The sequence below is a fragment of the Manis javanica genome, chromosome 12 (genome assembly GCF_040802235.1).
Source record: "Manis javanica isolate MJ-LG chromosome 12, MJ_LKY, whole genome shotgun sequence".
NCBI classification, from domain to species: Eukaryota; Metazoa; Chordata; class Mammalia; order Pholidota; family Manidae; genus Manis; species Manis javanica.
Genome location: NC_133167.1, coordinates 69,257,363 through 69,283,518, shown reverse-complemented (window position 1 = coordinate 69,283,518; position 26,156 = coordinate 69,257,363). Strand labels below are relative to the sequence as shown.

Sequence of the window (26,156 nt, the reverse complement as noted above, 5' to 3'; positions counted from 1 at the left end):
ATGTGGTCACTGGAACTTGAGAAACCCAAGCTGGACCACCAGGTGGGAATCATGCATGAAGGATGGCAAACATAGATGCAAGCAAGCTGGGTCCCTGATGACCAGAGACCCAATCCAGGACCACTTACGAGAAAATTAAAGTTATATCTTGCTTGGGTGATCATCATTATGTATTTTTACACCAACGACCTTGTATTTTATGTAATAAAAGAGCTTAACATATTCAAAAAGATGTGCCAGTTTATCCTTTTTACTGACTGACAAAAAGCACTGCTTAGATCTGAGTCCTGTATTAAAAAATCTGGCTGGCCTTTGCCCCAGTTCCTGGGAGGTAGCCCCTAAAGCTCTGGAATTTCCTGACTGATATGAGAGTCTTTGACAGTTTAAGCTAGACAGTTTAGACAGCTTAAGCTCAGGAGATGCTCCAGCTGGGGGACTGGCCACGCCAGAAAAACCAACCTTATCTTAGAGGGCTGGGGCTTCGCACCACTTCCTATCAGCCTGACATCTGGGGAGGAGACAGGAGCTGGACTTTGAGCTGAACGTCATGGCCAATAACCCAATCAATCATGCCTACATAATAAAACCCTAGTAAGACCTCTGGCCGTGAAAACTCAAGGGAGCTTCCCTGGCAGCAGTGCTTTCTGTGCTGTCACACATTAATGTACTGGAAATGGGACCTGCCTTGATTCCATGAGGAGCAGACCACAGAAACTTCACATTTGGAACCCTCCAAGTCCTCATTCTGTGCACGGGGATGCGGGGGTGGAGCTGGCTCTGATTTGCACCTTTCTGCTATAGCAAAACTGCCATCATTCCTGAGTTTTTTTAGTCATTCTGGCGAATTATCAAACCTGAGGTGGTGGTGGGAACTCCTGGATTTATAGTCAGTTGGTTGGATTACAAAACAAACATTTTAGCTTAATCTTCACTTAGCATTTTTCATATTTGTCTGTTGTATTTATATTGCATATTCATGCCCTGTACTTCTTTCTTGTTCCCTTAAGGGTTTCTTCCATTGCTTTTACAATGAAAAACATTCTCATGTCCTGAGATCAACCAGTTATTAGTCTATATTTCATTTTTACTTGTTGGCATACTGAGTATTTCAAGCTGAAGGAATTCGAGAAACAGCAGATACAGGAAGGATTTTCTGCCCTTCCCTGAGGTAGGTCCTTCAGAGCCTCATGTGAGAAGTGCTCTCCCTGTACTTGGAGGAAAGGAGCTTCCTGACTTCTGAAGACGGAGGGATATTGAACGCAATCTGAGCGACGGGACTTGCTTTTTCCCCCAGTCGACTACACTCAGCTCAAACCCTTTTGTGTCCTAATGCATTTTTCCACAATTCTCTAGTCCTCATCAAACTTGGCATCAAAACACTCAGGTTTAAACACTTCTTATTCTTTACTTCCTTATCAAGGCTCTCATATCATGTAAAACTTATATTAAATAAATATGTGAGCTTTTCTTAATCTGTCATCTGTTATACAGGCCCCAGCAGAGAACTTGAGAGGGTAGAGGAGATACTTTCTATCCACTATAGCTCCAAAATAAACAATCATCTAGAAATTGGTTTGGAAGTGGCTAGAGTTGAAGACCCATTTTCTGTCAAACAAGAAACCAGTAATTCAGTGTGAGGTAGACTGCTGGTTTAAAATAGGTATTCACAATGGCTTTAGGAGTTAGTCTACAATTCCTAGTTCATTAAGGTGTTTAAAAATTAGGAATAGTTATTGAATATCTGTAAGATAAATGTTTAAAATTTGAAAAATTTGAATAAAATGAGAAATGTAAATGAGTATGACTTTTTAAATAAAAACAAGGCAAACTATATGGTAAGCATACAGGAAAAAAATTCTCAAAAAATAAGGAGAGTATCTTTTAAAAATTTCCATGTCTATTATTTAAACTCATGTTTGCTTCTTGAATTTCTCACAAATGGTAAGCACAAGGCTCCACACATACCTCTTGAATGGCTGTCATGACAACGTGCTGAACAGATTCCTCCATCATCATAATGGCTTGGATGTACTCTGAAAACAAGAACAATCTGGAATGTCACTGTCCAAGTTAAAGATAGTCAAGGGAATAAAGGCTAACACTTCATGAATTCTTTTAAGCAGTTTCCCATGTTTTGATTCTTCTTAGGAATTCCTCACATAGTTACATATATGTGCCATAGGTAAAGTGAAGGCTGGAAATCACAGTATTTATCCTTCCTGGCCCCCACTGCTCCTTTTAAAGTTGAGACTACAGTTAAAGGTTACAGGAATGCAGTATCTTGGGAGTGGAAAACAGTGAAATGGTAAAGCCTAAAAGCCAGGATAGAAAGGACTGTATTACTCTTCCTAAAATTTACAAAGTATCTGTGTTTCACATTATTCTTTGATACATGCTGACAAAAGTCTGTGCTTTATTCTTATATGATATCAAAGCACTGAATTGTGTATAATTCCTACCTTAATATTTTCTACTACAGCAAAGAAAAACTTTAATGAACTTAAAAACTGCTTAGGACAAATAAGTAAGATGAATTTAAGATAGAAACCAATGCCATAGTTACACTGTATACAATATTATACAACACTGTATAATACTGTACCTATGTAAATAAGGTACCCATGCATACATATGTATAATATACCACATGGTGGTACCACCCTGGGCTTTGAAGTCACATCTCTAAGAGGCCGAAGCTGAGCTCTGGTGATCTTACCCTCACCAGTGCCCAGAAAGAGCAGGATCTCAGCTGACAGTAGTGACAAAGTTAAAAAAAAAATTCCTTGCCTTCTAAAAAAGCCTTGGAAATAGTTTTCATTATTTTCAAATCTAACAGTGGATGAGAAAAATGGTATTAAGCATAAAAAAAAAATCAGTAGGCCAGCTGGATTCCACTGGTAAACAACTGTGGTACATAGGTTGAAATAAGAAGCATTTTAAGGAATATAAGACACAAATAAGGAGATTTTAGCCTCAACTTCCCTGTCTTTCCACACTTTTAAAAATCAAACACCAAAAACTTGTATTGGCACTGCAAGTATTATATGAAGAGGTCTTGTGAAATTGTTAAACTAATGTTTTGGCAAAAGACTCATGTATTTGGAATGCCAAAGGATAATTCTTTGCTTGACAGGTAACTTATTTAAAAAAAATATATTTTGACAGCACTATAAAATTATGACATTCTGGCTGTTAATGCCAAAGCTTTTAGTCAAAAACATGTTTTTAAGGAAGTATTGTCCTAAAAATATTTGTGCTCCATCAAACGTGTGGTGATACATAAAATATACACATTATACTTAAATCACAGGCATTGTTCTTAGGCCAGAAGTAGGAACATACCATAACTTTACCAAGATTTGGCTAAAAAATAAAAATAAAAAACCCCAAGAAAACAAATCCTTCAGTCTGAGCCCCCCGAGGAGCACCCTATAAATGCTGGAATATAAGGGAATGGTTTTGATCTTCTGTTCTAAGGTACCACACAAAGAAGTCCAAGGCAATGGAGAAAATGGCATGGCAGGGATGACTGAACAGCCCTCAAAATAAAAGACTGTGAGCACAGCAGAGAAGAGCAGCAGTACTGACGGTGGGGAAGGGCACCTTCATGACGGCCTCCTGGGCGTGAGGGGCGTCCCAGTGGGACAGGGGGGCCAGGGGGTTAGTAGGGTGTGAGAGGGGAAGCGTTAGTTAAGAAGCGGTGTTGCCACGTCAAGGCCCTTCCCCGCGAACACCGTAAAATGCTAAATGATAAAATGATGATGAGAGCTACATCAATGTACAATTTCTGGAAAAAAACTTACAAATCTTTAAAGTCCAAAATACCAGTACTACATGATTATTGGATGCAGATCTATGAGGAAATGCTGGAGAATGAGGTGTGCCAGGTCAGGGAGTTTATCCTGGTCCAAAATTTACAGCAGAGTTCAGAAAAAAGGGTATTAAATATGACTGTGAATGAGACACGGGTCTGTGCCCTTGCCTAGCCTTGCACGCAAGCAATCGTGGGCAAGTCATACAATGTCCAGTTTTCCTAATCTGTAAAAAGTATTTTTTGTTCTGTTAGTACAGCACCAGGCAAAAAGGAGATGCTCAATAAATTCTATTACTGTGTTTCTACTAGTAATCTTTGCTATTTCAAATTTACCACCATGCATTTGCCCCAATTTAAGATGTCAGACAGCCAAATAAATGTATGCTGAGTCAATGTTCTGAGCAATTGCTCCTTACTTCTAGTAACTGCATATCAGCTAAACATAAAGCCCTTCCTGTTTGTATTGTGTTTTACGGATTACAAGGCAGATACACTATAGAGCTCCATTTACTACTCATGATTATCAGGTTTCGTAACCTGATTTTGTAGATGAGGAAACAGGCTGAGTATCTGGTCCAATGTCAGCAAGGTAGTGAATGGCAGAGCCGCTTTAGTAAGGATTACACTACATATCATAAATGTGCACTGACATCTAATATTTAGCAACCCAGACATTCATTTACTTGAGCAGAGAATGCCCTCTGGAAGTGAGATATCAAAACTGTTCAACGTTTTTATTGTTTATACACAATTTCAGAGGAAAAACTGAATCTAGGTATTATACAGAACACATGGTTCTATGTGTGAAGCTAGGTAAATACTACGATCGTCTGCTTCTCCACAGAACTATTGTATAGGTCACATCCTTGTCTTTTTCTATTCCTACCCCATAAAAAATTTAATTAGCCAACTCTTAACAGCTATGCATACCCAAGAGCTGATGAATCTAACAGAATAAATGTATCAGAAGCCATTACCTCAATTCAGTGAAGTACTTTAAATAATTTTTCATATACTTTCTAAAATCAAAACATCTACTTAAGGGCTTTAATGTCTTGAATGTTATTTATACCAGTCGCCTAGTCTTCAACAAAAAACTTTTAGGTATTTCAGTAATATATGAAAATCATAAATGTAGAAAAATCTCTATTTTAATTCTTTAGTCAAGCTGAATAAACCAATGAAAATTTAACGTACGAGCATAGGATGCTACAATCTAAAAGGAATGGGGACAGAGATAAATGAATACATTGTTAGAAAAAATTCTTGAATCAGAGACCAATAAAACTAGTCATAGCTTCAAGAAGACAATGTTAATTAGTATTAAACTTACCACTAGAACACAAAAAAGTATAGACAAGTTAATAAAAACCTGTTTTGCATTACCAGGGGTAGGGTAGGAAAAATAAGAAGAATTCTTCAAAGGTCATGTAAGGAACAGTAAAACACTGTGTCATCCTCATCTAAAAGAGCCCCTACCTTCCTTTCTCTGCTCTATCATCCTCTACGCATCTTACTATTCTCCAGTTACAGCTGCTGCTTTTTGTTTCCCCCTCAAAGGTCACCCAAGTCTTTCTGACATGCAGTTTCTACTATTCAAGTTACTCTTAGTCCATTATCCTCCACGTCTTTGCTTAAATGACCCCCTTGATGGCACCCCCATCACACTTTACCTCCACTCATCAGTATTCAGATGACATGGTTATATGTGGCATTATTTATGTCCCCTCAACTCAACGACATGTTCCATGAATCCAGTGTCTATTTTGTCTGAGATGGTGTTCTCAGCCCCAGATTGAGAGTCCTTTGTATTTGTAATCTAAAATATCTAATTTTAAATCTTCAGAGCTGAACTAATTCAGTATAACATTATCATTATTACTGATATTATTAATTCAGCTAGACCTTGTCCAATTTATAATAAATTTTATCACATTCAATAAGTTAAAATAATCTACTCAAAGAATTATGCAGTCTTGCAGAAAGGCAAGGAATATCATCACAATCAAATTAATTCAAACTTGCAACTCTTTTAAGGCTTGAAAACAAACTCCTAGCAAAATCACAGAAAATGGCATTAAGGGTGGCTTGTTTGTATTGGTGGCTTATATATACAATATACAGTGTGTACTACTTCCCTTAGTTATTTTAAATGCATACACTAACACCTAATAAATTACCTTGCTTCTGTTCACAGTTCACAGCACAGCCCAAAATGAGCTGAAGCATCCTTCCAAGCTCTGCAGCATCAGAATGCTCCCCAATAAGGTTCACATCAGGAAGGGTAAAGTCATTGATCTGCTGTCCTAAAATCTGAATGGAGATAAAAACATATATTTATATGACCAAATAGAGTTTTTTTTGATAGAGATCAGTTTGTCAGCACCAGAAACTCACTGGAAGGACAGAGTTGTTACGCCAATCTCACTCTCAGTTTCTATTTGTACCTCCCATACCTAAGGTATAACTGTCTCAGGTCATAGCAACTTAGTTCCTAGTCTGGCATGTGGTATGTATACTGAGCAAAGAAACTGACTACCATCGATCCCACCACCAATCCTAGAAAGGCTGGATGTGTCCTCTCTGAAGAAACAGAGCCAGAGAGATTCTAAACCAGGGCACCAGAAAGAACAGATTCCATATAGGTTCATGCCCCAGGTAAGATTCTCTCATCCACCTTCACTCCACTCAATTCCAAAATGCTGACAGTAAGACATCTATACCAGGAAGGAGAATGGAGGGTTCCTTTATGGGGAAATTGGCCCCAAATGAAATGACATATATGCAGACAAAAGGGTAGGTCTCTCTGTCTGATAACCCTATAGTGAAAAAATACTCTAAAAGCATAGGAGGAGGATAAATGCGGCTGTAGTGTGATGGATGAGGGGAGAACAGTGTAATAGGAGGCCAAGGGGTCATGCAGTACCTGGTAGCTCATGGTAAAAAGTATGGATCTGATTCTCACTGTAGTAGGAAACCATGGATGTCTTTGAAGAGCAACATAATCAATTTATATTTTTAAAAACTACCCTGGCTGATTCTTACAGTGGAGAATAGACTGTAGAAGGGGCAAGAATGAAATCAGGGTTATCTGTTAGATGACTCTAGTAATCTAAGCAAGAGCTAGTGATGGCATGCTACAGGGTAGTGGAGCAGATATGGAGAAAGTTCTGTTTTGGAGTTTAACTGGTTTCCTGATGACATTAAAAGAAGGACTATAGAATGATTTGTAGGTTTTGGGCTTGAGTAGAAAAGTATATAATAGGGCTCCTTATGAGGATGGCAGAGAGAAATGATGTAAGTATAGAAGTAGGTATAAATGCAGGTAAGCTTGTGGGAAAAACCAGTAAGTAAACAACAGGTTTCTAGGCTGTGCTGTGTCCATTTGGTACCTGTGGTCACAAAATGTAAAGTAAAACTAGTTCTACTTTCTGAGTTCTTCCTCAGCAATGTTTTAACTGTTCTGATGCAGACTCGGAGGATAAGCTGAGGTAATCTAAGGACTGGGGTCTGCTGAGGAATGGAAGTAGGCAAGGGAGTTGATTATAATAATGTACAGACTTTAAACTACTTCATGAGGTGAGAAAGGAGAGCTAATAGACAGCAGAAAGTAAAGTGTAACTTAAATCAGTAATCATCTACAAACTATCCATATTATCATGAAAAAGACTACCTAGTAACCACCTAATAGACATCCTAGAAACTATACAATGGAAGATAAATAATTATTAATCTTGATGTAATTTTTCCTTTACTTCATGTAAAATTTAACTATCCTATGGTAATACTTCTAAGCAGAGTAAGAAAAAAAGCCCTTACCTCATGATTATAATCCAGGATTCCTTTTAAAATTTTCTTCAAGTTGCTTATCTGTTTGGAGAAAGAGAAAACAACTTGGTAAAGATAGTAAGTAATTTAACAAAAAATTTCTGAACTAATCATTCCAGGCAATCATAAAGTCAATATAAAATCAACAGCATATCTGAATTACCATAACCATCCAAAAAGGACTATCAATGGCTCATCTGACCTAAAAGATTTATAAACAATTATATTACATTTTCAATGTTATGACCATATTGACAAACATTGGAGAGTAACTGAACAAGACTTAACAGTATGATTATTCAGTTTTTTTGCAAGTAAAGAAGAAATGTGCCATCTTAATAAAGACTTGAATTTGTTGCTAAGGCTACTAGGAAGAAGAATCCATTCTCTGAATGTTTTGGACAGTTAACAACACATCATGCTCATTACTAATAACAAACACTACCAACTAACCACGTACTCTAATAAGTCCATTATGTGTATTAACTCATTTTATTTTCTGAGGTAGATCTTACTACAATCCTCAGTTTACAAATGAGGAAACCAAGGCACAGAGAGGTTGAAGGACTTTCCCGTAGGTAGTAAGTGTTTTGATATGGACACAGCATTCTGGCTCTCAAACCCAGGCCCTGCCACTGTGCTTTCCTGACTTCCATTCCATCTCAGTGAGCAACTTAAGGTTACCTCCAATCTTCAATTCTAGATTATTTTACTAAAGGCTGCAAGTTTCTAAAGCTCACTGGATGCATCAGATAAAAAAATCAACAAATATTACACATATACTAGTAAAAGCCTAATGAATAGATGGGAAAAAAACAAGAAAATACCTTTAGCCTCCAATTATCTCCTACTTCGGTTTTTATTCTGTTTAGCCAATTTTCGTCAAAATATGCAGGATCTCTGCAAATAAGAAAAAGCTAGCATATTAAGATCATGTAGCTACCAAGCTGGAAGAAGGAAGGGAGGGAGGGAGGAAGGAAGGAATGGTAAGAAAGAAAACTGAAACCCATCCCTTACCATCACTTAACTGCAAGATAAAAATGTATTTACTGTCATGAAGCTGGATGCAATTATAGATTTCTCTAAAATCAGTTTAGTATCAGCTCATTAAAAATTTTTTGTAATCAAAAACCAAACTAAAAGGTGAAAATAGTAATATACAGTAGATATATTTTTAAAACAAATTATAGATGAATATACTAACCTGGAATTAACATAATCTGTAAATACAACACAAATATCTAAAAACAGTAAAAATCAATGACAATTAAAGATTAAATATATTGAGAAGGTTAAAATGAATTTTTTAATTAATATTTCAATGACCTCTATACTTATAACCTAATACTTCAAAGGTCACCAATAATGTTACTAAAATGTCAATTTCTTTAAATAATAGTGAATGAGAGCCTATTTTCTTAGATGTATAACTAAGCATTAGATAAAGATGGACAACATTTCTGTTCGCAAAAAATCTAAGATTACACTGGTGTGGACAAATTGAAACAAAGACCAAAGTTGAATATCCTTATGATTATTTTCCTTAGGTAAACCTCCCAAACTTCTATAAATACTAGGGAAAAAAAACCACTTTAGTCCAGCATGATACTCATCTTAAAGTTTTGAAATTGAAGCTCTAAGAAATTAAATTAGCTGTTCAAAACCACAGATTGAACAGGTATGTTTGCCCTGCTCTCCAGCAAGTGCTAAGTCCAAAATCTTCCCCTAACCCCATAACTGTCTCCATTCACCTCCAAAAAGACAATGGCACTGAGAGAAAATATGTTAGGAAAAAAAAGTCTACATTTCAATCTAATTTTAGAGTATTTTCACCTTCCCCAAAAGAAACCTGTATTCACTAGCGACACTCCTGACTCTCTCTCTCTCCAGCCCCTGGAAATTACTAATTGACTCTCTGTGGCTATGGGTTTGCCTATTTGAAACATTTTATATAAATGAAATCATACACTGTATGGTCTTTTGTGACTACTTTCTTCCATTTAGCATGTTTCCAAGGTCCATCCATGTTGTAGCATGTATCACAACTTCACTACTTGTAAGGGCTCCATAATATTCCATTTATGGATAGATGATATTTTATCTATCCACCAGCGATGTACACTTGGGTTGTTCCACTTTTTAGCTATTGTGAATAATAATGCTTTGAACATTTGTGTACCAGTTTTTGTGTGAACATATGTTTCATGTGGGTATATGCCTAGGAGTGGAATTACTGTGTTTCATAACTATGCTTAGAATTTGAATCATGCTCAAACTGTTCTCCAAATAGCTGCAACACTTTATATTCCCAACAGCAATGTATGTTACTTTCAATTTCACCATAGCTTTGTCAACACTTGTTATTATCTGTTTTTTTTAATTACAGCAATTACTAGTAGATGTGAAGTGGTATGTCATTTTGGTTTTAATTTGCATTTTCTTAAAGACGAATGTCACACATCTCACGTGAGTATTTGTCCATTTGTTTATTCTCTGGAGAGAAGACTATTCAGTCTTAGCCTACTTAAAAATTGGCCACCTTGAGGCGGAGCCAAGATGGCGGCGTGAGTAGAGCAGCGGAAATCTCCTCCCAAAGCCACATATATTTTTGAAAATACAACAAATACAACTATCCCTAAAAGAGAGACCAGAAGACACAGGACAACAGCCAGACTACATCCACACCTGCGAGAACCCAGCGGCTAGTGAAGGGGGTAAGATAAAAGCCGCGGCCCAGCAGGACCCGAGCGCTCCTCACCCCAGCTCACGGCGGGAGGAGAGGACTTGGAGCAGGTAGGGAGAGGGAGCCCAGGACTGCTAAGCACCCAGCCCTAGCCTTCCGCACTGGAGCACAGACACACAGTGCGTGCATGGGGTGCTGGAAACTAGGGAAACAGGAAAGTAAGATCTGTGAGCAGGTCCCCGCAGCCGGTGCCATGGGGACAAAGAAAAGCGAGTGCTTTTTGAAAGTCTTAAAGGGACAGGGAACCCACGGCTGGACAGAAGCGTCCTGGGTCACGTAGCCCAGGAGCGGGGAATACCGGGGACTCTGGGCACCCTAACCCCTGTGCAGCAGGGCGGCTCGGAGGCCCCTCAAGGAGATAAATGGCCTCCCAGCTGTTTCCCCTCCAACACAGCTCCGCCGTATCAGAGCAGCAGCACGAGGCAGACCACGCCCAAAGCAACTGCGGAGCTGAACTCCATTGTGGCCGGGCAAGAATCAGAGGCCCCGTCTGCACGCAGCTGCCCAGCACAAGCCGCTAGAGGTCGCTGTTCTCCCAGAAGAAGGCCACAAACCAACAAGAAGGGATGTTCTCCCAGCCGTCAATCGTGCCAGCTCTGCAAACTCCCTCTATCACCATGAAATACAGAATCTGAGACAGACAAAAATCACACAGTCAACACCTGAGAAGGAGATAGACCTAACCAGTCTTCCTGAAAAAGAACTCAAAATAAAACTCAAAAACATGCTGACAGAGATGCAGAGAAATATACAAAAGCTAAGGGATGACGGCCGGAGGGAGATCACAGAAGTGAAAAAATCTCTGGAAGCATTTATAACCAGAATGGATAAGATACAAGAGGCCATTGATGGAATAGAAACCAGAGAACAGGAAGGCATAGAAGCTGACGCAGAGAGAGATAAAAGGATCTCCAGGAATGAAACAATATTAAGAGAACTGTGTGACCAATCCAAAAGGAACAATATCTGCATTATAGGAGTACCAGAGGAAGAAGAGAGACAAAAAGGGATACAAAGTGTCTTTGAAGAAATAATTGCTGAGAACTTCCCCAAACTGGGGGAGGAAATAGTTGCTCAGACTAGGAGGCACACAGAACTCCCGAGAGACGGGACACAAAGAGGACAAGACCAAGACACATAATAATTAAAATGGCAAAGATTAAGGACAAGAACAGAGTATTAAAGACAGCCAGAGAGAGAAAAAAGGTCACCTACAAAGGAAAACCAATCAGGCTATCATCAGACTTCTCAACAGAAACCTTGCAGGCCAGAAGAGAATGGCATGATATATTTAATGCAATGAAACAGAAGGGTCTTGAACCAAGGATACTTTATCCAGCATGATTATCATTTAAATATGAAGGAGGGATTAAACAATTCCCAGACAAGCAAAAGTTGAGGGAATTTGCCTCCCACAAACCACCTCTACAGGGTATTTTAGAGGGACTGCTCTATATGGGAGCACTCCAAAAAGAGCACAAAACAAAACACCCAACATATGAAGAATGGAGGAGGAGGAATAAAAAGGGAGAGAAATAATCACCAGGCTGCATTTATAATAGCTCAATAAGTAAGTTAAGTTAGACAGTAAGGTAGTAAAGAGCTAACCTGGAACTTTGGTAACCACGAATCTAAAGCCTGCAATGGTAATAAGTACATATCTTTCAGTAATCACCCTAAATGTAAATGGACTGAATGAACCAATTATGGATAAAAAAGCAAGACCCATCTACAAGCTGCTTACAAGAGACTCACCTCAAACCCAAAGACATGCACAGATTAAAAGTCAAGGGATGGAAAAAGATATTTCATGCAAACAACAGAGAGAAAAAAGCAGGTGTTGCAATACTAGTATCAGACAAAATAGACTTCAAAACAAAGAAAGTAACAAGAGATAAAGGACACTACATAATGATAAAGGGCTCAGTCCAACAAGAGGATATAACCATTATAAACATATATGTACCCAATACAGGAGCACCAATACATGTGAAATAAATAGCAACAGAATTAAAGAAGTAAATAGAATCCAATGCATTCATTATGGGAGACGTTAACACACCACTCACTCCAAAGGACAGATCCACCAGACAGAAAATAACTAAGGACACAGAGGCACTGAACAACACACTAGAACAGACGGACCTAATAGACATCTATAGAACTCTACACTCAAAAGCAACAGGATACACGTTCTTCTCAAGTGCACATGGAACATTCTCCAGAATAGACCACATACTGGCCACAAAAAGAGCCTCAGTAAATTCAAAAAGATTGAAATCCAACGAACCAACTTTTCAGACCACAAAGGTATAAAACTAGAAATAAATTCTAAAAGAAAGCAAAAATGCCCACAAACACATGGAGGCTGAACAACATACTCCTAAATAATCAATGGATCAATGACCAAATTAAAATGGAGATCCAGAAATATATGGAAACAAATGACAACAACTACACAAAGCCCCAACTTCTCTGGGACGCAGCAAAAGCAGTCTTAAGAGGAAAGTATATAGCAATCCAGGCATATTTAAAGAAGAAAGAATAATCCCAAATGAATAGTCTAATGTCACAATTATCGAAATTGGAAAAAGAAGAACAAATGAGACCTAAGGTCAGCAGAAGGAGGGACATAATAAAGATCAGAGAAGAAATAAATAATTGAGAAAAATAAAACAATAGAAAAAAATCAATGAAACCAAGAGCTGGTTCTTAGATAAAATAAACAAAATAAATAAGCCTCTAGCCAGACTAAGAGAAGAGAGTCAACACACATCAACAGAATCAGAAATGAGAAAGGAAAAATCAAGACGAACCCCACAGAAATACAAAGAATTATTAGAGAATACTATGAAAACCTATATGCTAACAAGCTGGAAAACCTAGGAAAAATGGACAACTGCCTAGAAAAGTACAACCTTCCAAGACTGAACCAGAAAGAAACAGAAAATCTAAACAGAACAATTACCAGCAACAAAATTGAAGCAGTAATCAAAAAACTACCCAAGAACAAAACGCCCGGGCCCGATGGATTTACTTCAGAATTTTATCAGACATACAGAGAAGACATAATTCCCATACTCTTTAAAGTTTTCCAAAAAATAGAAGAGGACAGAATACTCTCAAACGCGTTCTATGAAGCCAACATCATCCTAATACCAAAACCAGGCAAAGACCCCACCAAAATAGAAAATTACAGACCAATATCCCTGATGAACGAACGTAGATGCAAAGATACTCAACAAAATATTAGCAAACCGAATTCAAAAATACATCGAAAGGATCATACACCACAACCAAGTGGGATTCATCCCAGGGATGCAAGGATGGTACAACATTCGAAAATCCATCAACATCATCCACCACATCGACAAAAAGGACAAAAACCACATGATCATCTCCATAGATGCTGAAAAAGCGTTCAACAAAATTCAACAACCATTCATGATAAAAACTCTCAAAAAAATCGGCATAGAGGGCAAGTACCTCAACATAATAAAGGCAATATATGATAAACGCACACCTAACGTCATACTGAACAGTGAGAGGCTGAAAGCTTTTCCTCTGAGATCAGGGACAAGACAGGGATGCCCACTCTCCCCACTGTTACTCAACATAGTACTGGAGGTCCTAGCCACGGCAATTAGACAAAAAAAGAAATACAAGGAATCCAGACTGGTAAAGAAGAAGTCAAACTGTCACTATTTGCAGATGACATGATATTGTACATAAAAAACCCTAAAGACTCCACTCCAAAACTACTAGAACTAATATCGGAATTCAGCAAAGTTGCAGAATACAAAATTAACACACAGAAATCTGTGGCTTTCCTATACACTAACAATGAACCAATAGAAAGAGAAATCAGGAAAACAATTCCATTCACAACTGCATCCAAAAGAATAAAACACCTAGGAATAAACCTAATCAAGGAAGTGAAAGACCTATACCCTGAAAACTACAAGACACTCTTAACAGAAATTAAAGAGGACACTAACAAATGGAAACTCATCCCATGCTCCTGGCTAGGAAGAATTAATATTGTCAAAATGGCCATCCTGCCCAAAGCAATATACAGATTTGATGCAATCCCTATCAAATTACCAACAGCATTCTTCAATGAACTGGAACAAGCAGTTCAAAAATTCATATGGAACCACCAAAGACCCCGATTAGCCAAAGCAATCCTGAGAAGGAAGAATAAAGTGGGGGGGGATCTCGCTCCCCAACTTCAAGCTCTACTACAAAGCAACAGTAATCAAGACAATTTGGTACTGGCACAAGAACAGAACCACAGACCAGTGGAACAGAATAGAGACTTCAAACATTAACCCAAACATATGGCCAATTAATATACGATAAAGGAGCCATGGACATACAATGGGGAAATGATAGTCTCTTCAACAGATGGTGCTGGCAAAACTGGACAGCTACATGTAAGAGAATGAAACTGGATCATTGTCTAACCCCATACACAAAAGTAAATTCTAAATGGATCAAAGACCTGAATGTAAGTCATGAAACCATAAAACTCTTAGAAAAAAACATAGGCAAAAATCTCATGGACATAAACATGAATGACTTCTTCATGAACATATCTCCCTGGGCAAAGGAAACAAAAGCAAAATGAACAAGTGGGACTATATCAAGCTAAAAAGCTTCTGTACAGCAAAGGACACCACCAATAGAAAAAATGTATGGGAGAATATATTCATAAAAGACAGATCCGATAAAGGGTTGTCAAAAATGTATGGAAGAATATATTCATAAATGACAGATTCGATAAAGGGTTGACATCCAACATATATAAACAGCTCACACACTTCAACAAACAAAAAGCAAATAATCCAATTAAAAAATGGGCAGAGGAGCTGAAAAGACAGTTCTCTAAAGAAGAAATTCAGATGGCCAACAGACACATGAAAAGATGTTCCACATCGCTTGTCATCAGAGAAATGTAAATTAAAACCACAATAAGATATCACGTTACACCAGTAAGGATTGCCATAATCGGAAAGACAAACAACAACAAATGTGGGCAAGGTTGTGGAGAAAGGGGAACCCTCCTACACTGCTGGTGGGAATGTAAATCAGTTCAACCATTGTGGAAAGCAGTATGCAGGTTCCTCAAAATGCTCAAAATAGAAATACCTTTTGACCCAGGAATTCTACTTCTAGGAATTTACCCTAAGAATGCAGCACTCCAGTTTGAAAAAGACAGATGCACCCCTATGTTTATCACTGCACTATTTACAATAGCCAAGAGATGGAAGCTACCTAAATGTCCATCAGTAGATGAATGGATAAATAAGATGTTGTACATATACATAATGGAATATTACTCAGCCATAAGAAAAAAACAGATCCTACCATTTGCAACAACATGGATGGACCTAGAGGGTATTATGCTCAGTGAAATAAGCCAGGCGGAGAAAGACAAGTACCAAATGATTTCACTCATATGTAGAGTATAAGAAAAAAGGAAAACTGAAGGAACAAAACAACAGCAGAATCACAGAACTCAAGAATGGACTAATAGTTACCAAAGGGAAAAGGACTGGGAAGGATGGGTGGGAAGGGAGGGACAAGGGGAGAGAAAAAGTAAGGGGACATTACAATTAGTATGTATAGTGTGTGGGGGGGGATGGGGAGGGCTGTGCAACACAGAGAAGAAAAGTAGTGATTTTACAGCATCTTACTATGCTGATGGACAGTGCCTGTAAAGGGGTATGTGGGGGGACTTGGTGAAGGCGGGAGCCTTGTAAACATAATGTTCTTCATGTAATTGTAGATTAATAATACCAAAATAAAAAATAAATAAATAAAAAACATATAAAACCATTTACTTAAATGCTCCCAGTCACATATATATTTAACTGTATCTTACGGACCAGTCACAGCTTAAGCTAAAGGAAAAGTGAAGTAATTTTAATTCTTAACATAATTCCAGAAATATACTGTCTGCCTAGTCAGTTACCTTCGCGGACATAAAAAAATTATGTTTTATTTCTACTGTTAAGATTATTTAAAGGACTCATACTTCCTGGTTTTCAAGCATAAATCTACAGTAATAAGGAATGTGGTACTGACATATGAATAGATATACAGATAAATGCAATAGATTTGGGTGTTCAGAAATAAACCCATGTATTTGTGGTCAATTACTTTCAATCAGGATGCCAAAATAATACAATGGAGGAAGGAATATTCGTTCAACAAATTGTGCTGGGCCCTGCCATGAAGCCCCAGAGACCAATTCACCAGTTATGCCTCAACACTATTGCCACTGGGTGCTTATGCACATGTAAGCATCCTACTGAAGACTGCATTCTCCACAACACTACATACCAGTGGGCCACTATGAATTATATGGAGGAAAGCAAGGCCAAGTTTGAGAACTTCTGCAAGCTCATGGAAGAAATCAAAGAAGGCTGAGAAGGTAACAATCTCCAATAGCCTGTGTCTTCACCCACTGTACTGTGACTAGAACAATGGTTGGACAGACAAGTGGATCAAGTCTACAATGGACCACATATATATATAGCCAAAACACACCTGGAGATCGACCCCCATCATCCCTTGTAGATATGCTGTGACAGAAGGCAGAGGTAGACAAGAACAATATAGCTGTTAAGGACTTGGTGACACTTCTATTTGAAACTATGCTCTATTTTCATCGGGAGTCTCAATACTATGCTTGGTTTGTACGAGCTAAATATTTCACCAATATTACAATTGGCTTTTGAAGTTTATTTTTTTGTACTACTACGGCAGAGCTGAGTAGTTGTGATAGATATGTATGTCCCACAAAATACTATATTTACTATCTGAAAAAAAAAAGATTTTTTAAGCATTGAAGTATTCTTACTGAACTCACCCAAAGTAAGATAGGATGCAGAACAAACACTGTGTTTTGAATGTATTTCATAACATGGAATTTTTATTAGCAAACCTCAGTATTATTTACAGATAAATTGATCCTTTGGTCTATTTTTTAATGAACTTTTAACCACACAAGCAATCATTTTGGTCCCCTGTCATTAAATGTGTACTTGAGTCTGCTATAAATAATTAAATTCCATATTCACAATGACAATAAAAATACAGCGAATTATGCTTAGTCCCTCTGTGTCAAAATAAGCAATAAAAGCACATAAGGACAGTTAACTCAGAGACCTATTAAAAAGTACCTAATTAATAGAAAAAGAAGAACAAATGAGGCTCAAAGACAGTAGAAGGTGGGACATAATATAGATTAGAGCAGAAATAAATAAAATTGAGAAAAATAAAACAATAGAAAGAATCAATAAAAGCAGGAGCTGGTTCTTTGACAAAATTAACAAAATAGATAAACCCCTAGCCAGACTTATCAAGAAAAAAAGAGTTTACAAACATAAACAGAATCATAAATGAGAAAGGAAAAATCACTATGGACACCACAGATATACAAAAAATTATTATAGAATACTATGAAAAATTATATGCTAACAAACTAGATAACCTAGAAGAAATGGACAACTTTCTAGAAAAATACAACCTTCCAAGGCTGACCCAAGAAGAAACAGAAAATCTGAACAGACCAATTACCAGCAACAAAATTGAATTGGTAATAAAAAAAATACCTAAAAACAAAATTCCTGGTCCAGATGGCCTCACTGCTGAATTTTATCAAACATTTACTGAAGACCTAATACCCAGGCTCCTTAAAGTTTTCCAAAAAGTAGAAGAGGAGGGAATACTCTCAAACTCATTCTATACGAGGCCAGCATCATTCTAATACCAAAATGAGGCAAAGACAACACAAAAAAAGAAAATTACAGACCAATATCCCTGATGAATATAGATGCAAAAATACTCAACAAAATATTAGCAAACCGAATTCAAAAATACATCAGGAAGAGTATACACCATGATCAAGTAGGATTCATCCCAGGGATGCAAGGATGGTACAACATTCAAAAATCCATCAACAGCATCCACCACATCAACAAAAAGAAGGACAAAAACCACATGATCATCTCCATAGATGCTGAAAAAGCATCTGACAAAATTCAACATCCATTCATGATAAAAACTCTCAACAAAATGGGTATAGAGGGCAAGTACATCAACATAATAAAGGCCATATTACGACAAACCCACAGCCAACATCATACTTAACAGCGAGAAGCTGAAAGCTTTTCCTTTAAGATCAGGAACAAGACAAGGATGCCCACTCTCCCGCTTTTATTCAACATAGTTCTAGAGGTCCTAGCCACGGCAATCAGACAACACAAAGAAATAAAAGGCATCCAGATTGGCAAGGAAGAAGTTGAAATGTCCCTGTTTTCAGATGACATGATATTGTATGTAAAAAATCCTTAAGAATCCACTCCAAAACTACTAGATCTAATCTCTGAATTCAGCAAAGTTACAGGAAATAAAATTAATACACAGAAATCTGTGGCATTCCTATACACTAATGATGAACTAGCAGAAGGAGAAATCAGGAAAACAATTCCATTCACAATTGCATCAAAAAGAATAAAATACCTAGAAATAAACCAAACCAAGGAACTGAAAGACCTATACCCTGAAAACTACAAGACACTCATTAGAAAAATTAAAGAAGATAACAATAAATGGAAACACATACCATACTCATGGATAGAAAGAATTAATATTGTCAAAATGGCCATTCTGCCTAAAACAATCTACAGATTCAATGCAATCCTTATCAAAATACCAACCACAGAAGACCCCAAAGAGCCAAAGCAATCCTGAGAAGGATTAATAAAGCTGGGCAGATTACGCTCCCAGACGTCAAGCTCTACTACAAAGCCACAGTAATCAAGACAATTTGGTACTGGCACAAGAACGGACCCATAGATCAATGGAACAGAATAGAAAGCCCAGATATAAACCCACCCATACATGGCCAATTAATATAGATAAAGGAGCCATGGACATATAATGGGGAAATGACAGCCTCTTCAACAACTGGTGTTGGCAAAACTGGACAGCTACATGAAAGAGAATGAAACTGGATTATTGTCTAATTCCATACACAAAAGTAAACTCAAAATGGATTAAAGATCTGAATGTAAGTCATGAAACCATAAAAGTCTTAGAAGAAAACATAGGCAAAAATCTCTTGAGTATAAACATGAGCAACGTTTTCCTGAACGCATCTCCGTAGGCAAGGGAAACAAAATAAAAAATGAACAAATGGGACTACATCATGCTAAAAAGCTTCTGTACAGCAAAGGACACCATCAGCAGAACAAAAAGGCATCCTACAGTATGGGAGAATATGTTTGTAAATGACATATCCGACAAGGGGTAACATCCAAAATATATAAAGAACTCACACACCTCAACATCCAAAAAGCAAATAACCCTACTAAAAAATGGGCAGAGGATATGAACAGACAGTTCTCCAAAGAAGAAATGCAAAAGGCCAAGAGGCACATGAAAAGACGCTACACATCCTTAACTATCAGGGAAATGCAAACTAAAACCACAATGATATATTACCTCACACCAGTTAGGAGGGACAACGTCAAAAAGACTAGTAACAACAAATGCTGGAAAGGATGCGGAGAAAGGGGAACCCTCCTACACTGCTGGTGGGAATGTAAATTAGTTCAAACACTGTGGAAAGTAGTATGAAGGTTCCTCCAAAAACTAAAAATAGCAATACTATTGGCCTGGGAATTCTGCTCCTAGAATTTACCCAAAGTAAACAAGTTCTCAAATTCAAAAAGACATATGCACCCCTATGTTTATTGCAGCACTATTTACAATAGTCAAAATACAGAAGCAACCGACATATGCACCCCTATGTTTATTGCAGCACTATTTACAATAGTCAAAATACAGAAGCAACCTAAGTGTCCATCAGTAGATGAATGGATAAAGAAGATGTGGTACATAAACAGAATGGAATACTATTCAGCCTTAAGAAGAAAACAAATCTCATTTACAACATGGATGGAGCTAGAGGGTATTATGCTCAGTGAAATAAGCCAGGCAGAGAAAGACAAGTACCAAATGATTTCCCTCATTTGTGGAGTATAACGATTAAGCAAAACTGAAGGAACAAAACAGCAGCCGACTCACAGACTCCAAGAATGGAATAGTTACCAAAGGATACAGGTAGGGGCGGGGGGCGGTGGTGAGGGAGGGAGAAGGGGATTGAGGGGTATTATGATTGGTGCACTTGGTGTAGGGGGATCACAGGTAAGACAGTGCAGCACAGAGAAGACAAGTAGTGACTCTCTAGCATTTTACTACACTGATGGACAGTGACTTCAATGGGGTATTGGGGAGACTTTACAATGTGGGTGAATGTAGTAACCACAATGTTTTTCATGTGAAACTTTCATAAAAGTGTGTATCAATGACACCTTAATAAAAAAAAACTACCCAGTTAAGAGGCATTCCAGGATTACCCACAGTTTGACCTTCCTTTTATCTCCTTTGGTCTCACCTATTCTCTTTTTCCCTCTTTCCTGAACTCTGACAACAAAAACTAAGAACACTTAGAGGCACAACTTACTATGCCTGATCTTACTCTTTTAATCAATATGTGTTCGGGGCATCATAAGAAATTTATTTGGGTTTTGTCCCTGGTTCCAGGACTGAGCTTCTAAAGCTCGTAGAATTTCCTGAGATAGGAGAGTGTCCTTGGTAATTCATAAAGAGCCCATTCCGGGCCATACCTGATTGTATGCTAATGAAGTGATTCACTGTGGGACCCCTGCATAGTTCCAGGATGGGGCTGGTCCCAGGGGAACCACCCATATCATTACAGGGTTGTAACACCTCCCCACACGGCCCCCCACAGCAGCATCTGGAGATTAAGTTCAATAACAAAGCTAATGATTTCAATCATGCGTATGTATGGTAACACCAAATAAAAACCCTGAACAGGGTTCGGAGTGCTTCCAGGTTGGCGAGCACATCAATGGGCTAGAGAGTGGCTGCCCCCAGCTCCATGCCTTGCCCTAGCCTCTCTTTCAATTGGCTGTTCCTCAGATGTATCATTTACAAAATAAAACTGTAATTATATTGCTTTCCTGAGTTTTGTGTCACTCTCACAAATTATCGCACCCGAGGGTCATGGTGTTAAGTCTGGGGAAAGGAAATCCTGGGCCAAAATACCTCTAAAAACTGAAATCAGTCAAAGGTAGAAATAAAGTCTAAAATTCATTTATTGCTTACAAACTGCAGTCTGGGCCTTCTCTCTTTCCTGCTCTGGCCCTCCCCTCACCTCTCAGGTACAGATAAGCCCTAGGCTGCCCAGGTAATACCCATTGATATGGAGATGACCTTCTCCACCTGAGGAATGATGCAAATGAACTAAAGCCATACTTCTTTCCACCTCTGAATGCCTATTGATATGTAGATGTACTAAAGCCAGACGAGATATTCTGGAAATATTACAATTTTACCCACACAAGGGAACTCCTGAATTAGCAGTTGGTCGGCAGAAGTGTTGGTGCACTGAGAACTGCATGTTCACCTCACTTCTAAAATGGGGGAAGCCTTGTGGGACTAAGGCCTTTACTTGCAAAGTCTGCACTAACACCAGGTAGTGTCAGAACTGAAGGACTTTAACCTTAACTGGTGGGGTCTGAGCTACCACACTAAATTAGTCTGAACTGAACTGCAGGACATCCAGGAGGTAAATTGTTGGTGGAAAATGATAGAGTGGTGAGCTCTTCTTGCAGACAAAGTATAAAGTTGCTTTCTTCTAATTTCAGACTCAAAATTTGTCATTCCATATTCATTCATTCAACCAGTGTTTCCAGAACACCTACCACAGGGCAGGACAAGGTGATGTGTGCAGGGGTGGTAGCAATATCAAATAGGTGGTCAGAGGAGGTTACAGAGGAAACTGACAAACATCAGAGGCGACCAGAAGGCAGTGCTGGAGGTTAGGTGCTTTGTCTGATTGATAAACATTCCAGGCAGAGGGAAAGGCCACGTAAAAGCCCTGAGGAGATGTTTGATGTGTGAGAGGATGAACAAGGGAGCTGGTGTGGTTATGAACAGTAGCAAACGGGGGCCAAATGGCAGTAAGCGGTCCAGAACACTTAAGATCCCTCATGTATTCTTGTGCTTTGGCATTCACGCTGAGTGAAATGAAGCACCAATGCAGGGTGCAAAGCAGAAAATATGACACACTGAAAAATCACCTGGCTGCTGGGTTCACATTAGACTGTGGGCAGGCAAGTGAAAAGACATTAGCCAGGGAATTTTAATGTAGGATTGGCGAGAAAGGATGGAGACCAGACCAATGTGGCAGTGACAACGGTCATGATTTTTATCACAAAACTTTTTCAGACACACAGGGAAGCAAAATATTATGGAGAACAACCATATGCCAATTATAGAATAACATTCTGCCATATTTGCTCCATATTATTTGATATATTTTGGATATTTAAAATTGCACATACATCTCTAATGAGTTAGGGACTTTCCCGCCATATTTGCTCCATATTATTTGATTTTTTTGGATATTTAAAATTGCACATACATCTCTAATGAGTTAGGCACTTTCCCATATAATCAGTTCTGATACTACACTTACCATAATACAGAAACAGTCCCAAAATACCACCTAATAATCTATATTCTAATTTCCTCCATAATCCTCAAAAGGTCTCTTATAGGCTGGTTTGTTCAAGATCCAAGAAGAACCAGGCATTGTATTTGTTTCTATAATGGTGGTAGAACACAACATGGAATCTACCCCTGAAAAGATTTTAATGCACAGGACACAGTATCGCTAACTACAGGCACTCAACAGTACGCAGCAGAGCCCTAGGGCCTCCTCACTGTGTGTAAATGAAACTTGACGTCTGCTCAACAGCAACTCCCCATCCCCCAGCTGCCAGCTCCTGGCAACCACAGCTGTTTATGAAGGGCCCCCACCAGTAAGATGGCGAACTTCCGGCTTCTCTTGGGTGGGGGGGTCCTCAGTTCCCCCCCCCCCCCCCCCCGGCGCAACCTGAAGCCCAATCACCTCTCGCCCCCCTCCCAATCCCAGCACCTAGCCAATAGCCACCAGCCCCGTAGAAGTGACACCACAATAAGCTCATACCCCTTCCTATATAACCCAGCACCTTTCCCTAATAAAGTGGAATTCTCCAGTGAATTGCTGCTGCGTGTTGCACCTTTCCTTTCATTGGTGCCGAAACCTGGGAGACGGGACACCCCAACTAGGCCCCGTCTTCCCCCTGACACCAGCAGCAGCTTGCCCTCGTCCTCTTTTTCCGGCGCTGGCTCATCACACTCACCACTCCTCTCTGGCCTTTAGGTAAGTTTTCCCCCAGAGTGGGCCACTCTTCCCCGAGATATCGCAGCGCCATTGACCCTGATCGTCCGGCAAGGCCCTGACGCTCGGGGACGAGGAGGGAACTCTCCCTGCCTCAGGCCTTCACGGCTGCGGCAGACCCTCAGACCCCTCCACCAACAGCCATAAATCCCCGCCTCAGGCCTTCACGGCTGCAGCGGACCCTCAGGCCCCTCCTCCAACAGTCATAAACGCACTCACAGTATCTTCCATCAGTGCCGAAACTTTTTAAGCAAAATTTCCCCAGGGTGGGCCACTCTCCCCCGAGCTATCACAGTGCCATTGACCGTGATTGTCCGGCAAGGCCCTGACGCTCGGGGACGAGGAGGGAACTCTCCCCGCCTCAGGCCTTCACGGCTGCAGCGGACCCTCAGGCCCCTCCTCCGACAGCCATAAACGAGGTGACTCCTTTGTGGATAAGAACGCTCCCTTTTCCCCCTTCGTCCTTACGTTCCGTTCTGTCTGCCGAAATCCATTCTGTCTGCCGAAATTCCTAGTACTAGGTACCTCGTGACTCCGGCACTCTGCCTTCTTAGGGAAGTCTGGGTGACGACCCACACTTCCCAAGAAATTCCGACTCGTATAGGAGTTTCCGCAGACCACCAAGGATCATCGGGGATGCCCTTTGTCTCCTTGCGGTCTGCTTGCAGTTCGAGGATCTCCATTCTGTCTTCCCCTGTTTGTCTCCTTCTCTGTCCTTTAGCCATGGGAGCCTCCTCATCCCTCCCTGAAAGTTCACCTCTTGAATGCCTGCTTAAGCATCTGGCTACCCTCTCCCTGACGCCTGATATAAAACCAAAACTTCTCCGTAAATACTGCTCCTAAGATTGGCTGACATACCTCCTAGACAATAACAACCAATGGCCTGCAGGGGGAAGGAACTCTTGATCCTAACATCACTTGCGATCTTTTTAACTACTGCCAGTGCCTGAAAAAATGGAAGGAGATTCCCTATATCGAAGCTTTTTGCCTCCTAGCTCAAAATCCCAGCCTCTGCACCACCTGCTCCCCGTCCCAAGTTCTTCTAGCCTGCAAGCCATCTCCATCCCCATCCCGCGCTCCCAGTCCCTCTTCGATTACCTTTGACCCGGCCGACGAGCCTCCGCCATACAAGCTTCCCCCTTCGGCCCCTCCCCCTCCTACAACCCCTCCGCCCTCCACCGCCAGGGCTGCCTCCAACCCCGCGGGAGCCTCCCATCCTCTCCCTTCCCCCTCTTCTCCTACAACAGTCCCTCCCCCTTCCTCTACCACCGCCACGGCTGCTGCCTCATCCCCCGGAGAAGCCTCCCGTCCTCTCCCTTCCCCCTCCTCTCCTCCCTCCACCACTATCTCCTCCCCCACCAACCCCCCTCTTCCTCCGTCCCCCTCACCTCCCCCCCTCCCGAGGATCGAGCCTGAGCCTTTCAGCCCCTCTCTAACTAAGTTCCAGGAGCCTCCTCCGTCTTTGCCCCCTCAGACTCGGTCTCAAGGGTCTCCCAAAATTATCGCGTCTTTGCCCCCATCACCTGTTCCCCCCCACAGACTGAGCCAGAACCCTTCAGTCCCCCTCAGACTCAGTCCCGAGGGCCTCCCAAAATTATCGCCCCCCTCCAGGAGGTAGCAGGATCCGAAGGCATCGTGCGTGTTCACGTCCCTTTCTCCTTAGGAGATTTAGCCCAACTAGAGAAACGCCTAGGTTCCTTTTCCACTGATCCCACGACATACAACAGGGAGTTTCAATGGACCCTCCAGTCTTACGGCCTTACACATCATGACATTTTCATGCTCCTGGCCAATACTCTCCTCCCTGAAGAGCGTAGACGAGTTTGGGATTTCGCCCAAACGCACACTACTGAAACCCACAGGACTGAACCCACCTATCCCCCTGTCCCCACTGCTGTCCCTGAACAAGACCCATACTGGGATTATAACACCACTGTGGGTCTCAGCTCTCAAGATATTTTTGCCTCCTGCTTAATAGCAGGTCTGAAAAAGGCAGCTCGTAAAGTAGTCAATTTTTAAAAGCTCCAAGACATAATTCAAAAGAGAGATGAAACCCCCTCCGAGTTCTTAGACAGACTCACTCAAGCCCTATTACAGTATACCAGCCTGGACCCAGAAACACCTGAAGGAAGACATGTCCTTATGACATACTTCCTACCTCAAAGCTACCCCGACATTAAAGCTAAACTCAAAAAGTTACTACAGGGCCCCACTACCCCACAGACTGAGATCCTAACAGTGGCCTTTAAAGTCTTCCATAACCGGGAGGAGGAGAAAGAACGCCATAAACAAAAGGCTGATCAGGCCAATTTCCAAATGTTGGCCAAGCTGATGAAACCACAACCTGGGAGCCCCTCTACAAACAAGCCCCCCCCCAGGAGCTTGTTTCAAGTGCAGAAAAGAAGGACATTGGTCAAGGGCATGCCCCTCCCCCAGAGCTCCTA

General features: G+C 40.2%; 1 protein-coding gene across 3 annotated transcripts in view; it reads right to left on the bottom strand.

The window, feature by feature from the left end:
- The window catches only part of HOOK3 (hook microtubule tethering protein 3), a 132,258-nt gene that overhangs the window by 78,871 nt on the left and 27,231 nt on the right, over positions 1-26,156 (bottom strand). For all 3 annotated transcript variants that reach the window (XM_073218808.1, XM_037015081.2, XM_073218809.1), the window contains exons 3-6: positions 8,470-8,542; positions 7,634-7,684; positions 5,995-6,127; positions 1,966-2,033 (exon numbers count right to left, since the gene is read on the bottom strand). In XM_073218808.1, coding sequence (XP_073074909.1) covers positions 1,966-2,033; positions 5,995-6,127; positions 7,634-7,684; positions 8,470-8,542 — 325 coding nt within the window. The remainder of the gene's footprint in view (positions 1-1,965; positions 2,034-5,994; positions 6,128-7,633; positions 7,685-8,469; positions 8,543-26,156) is intronic.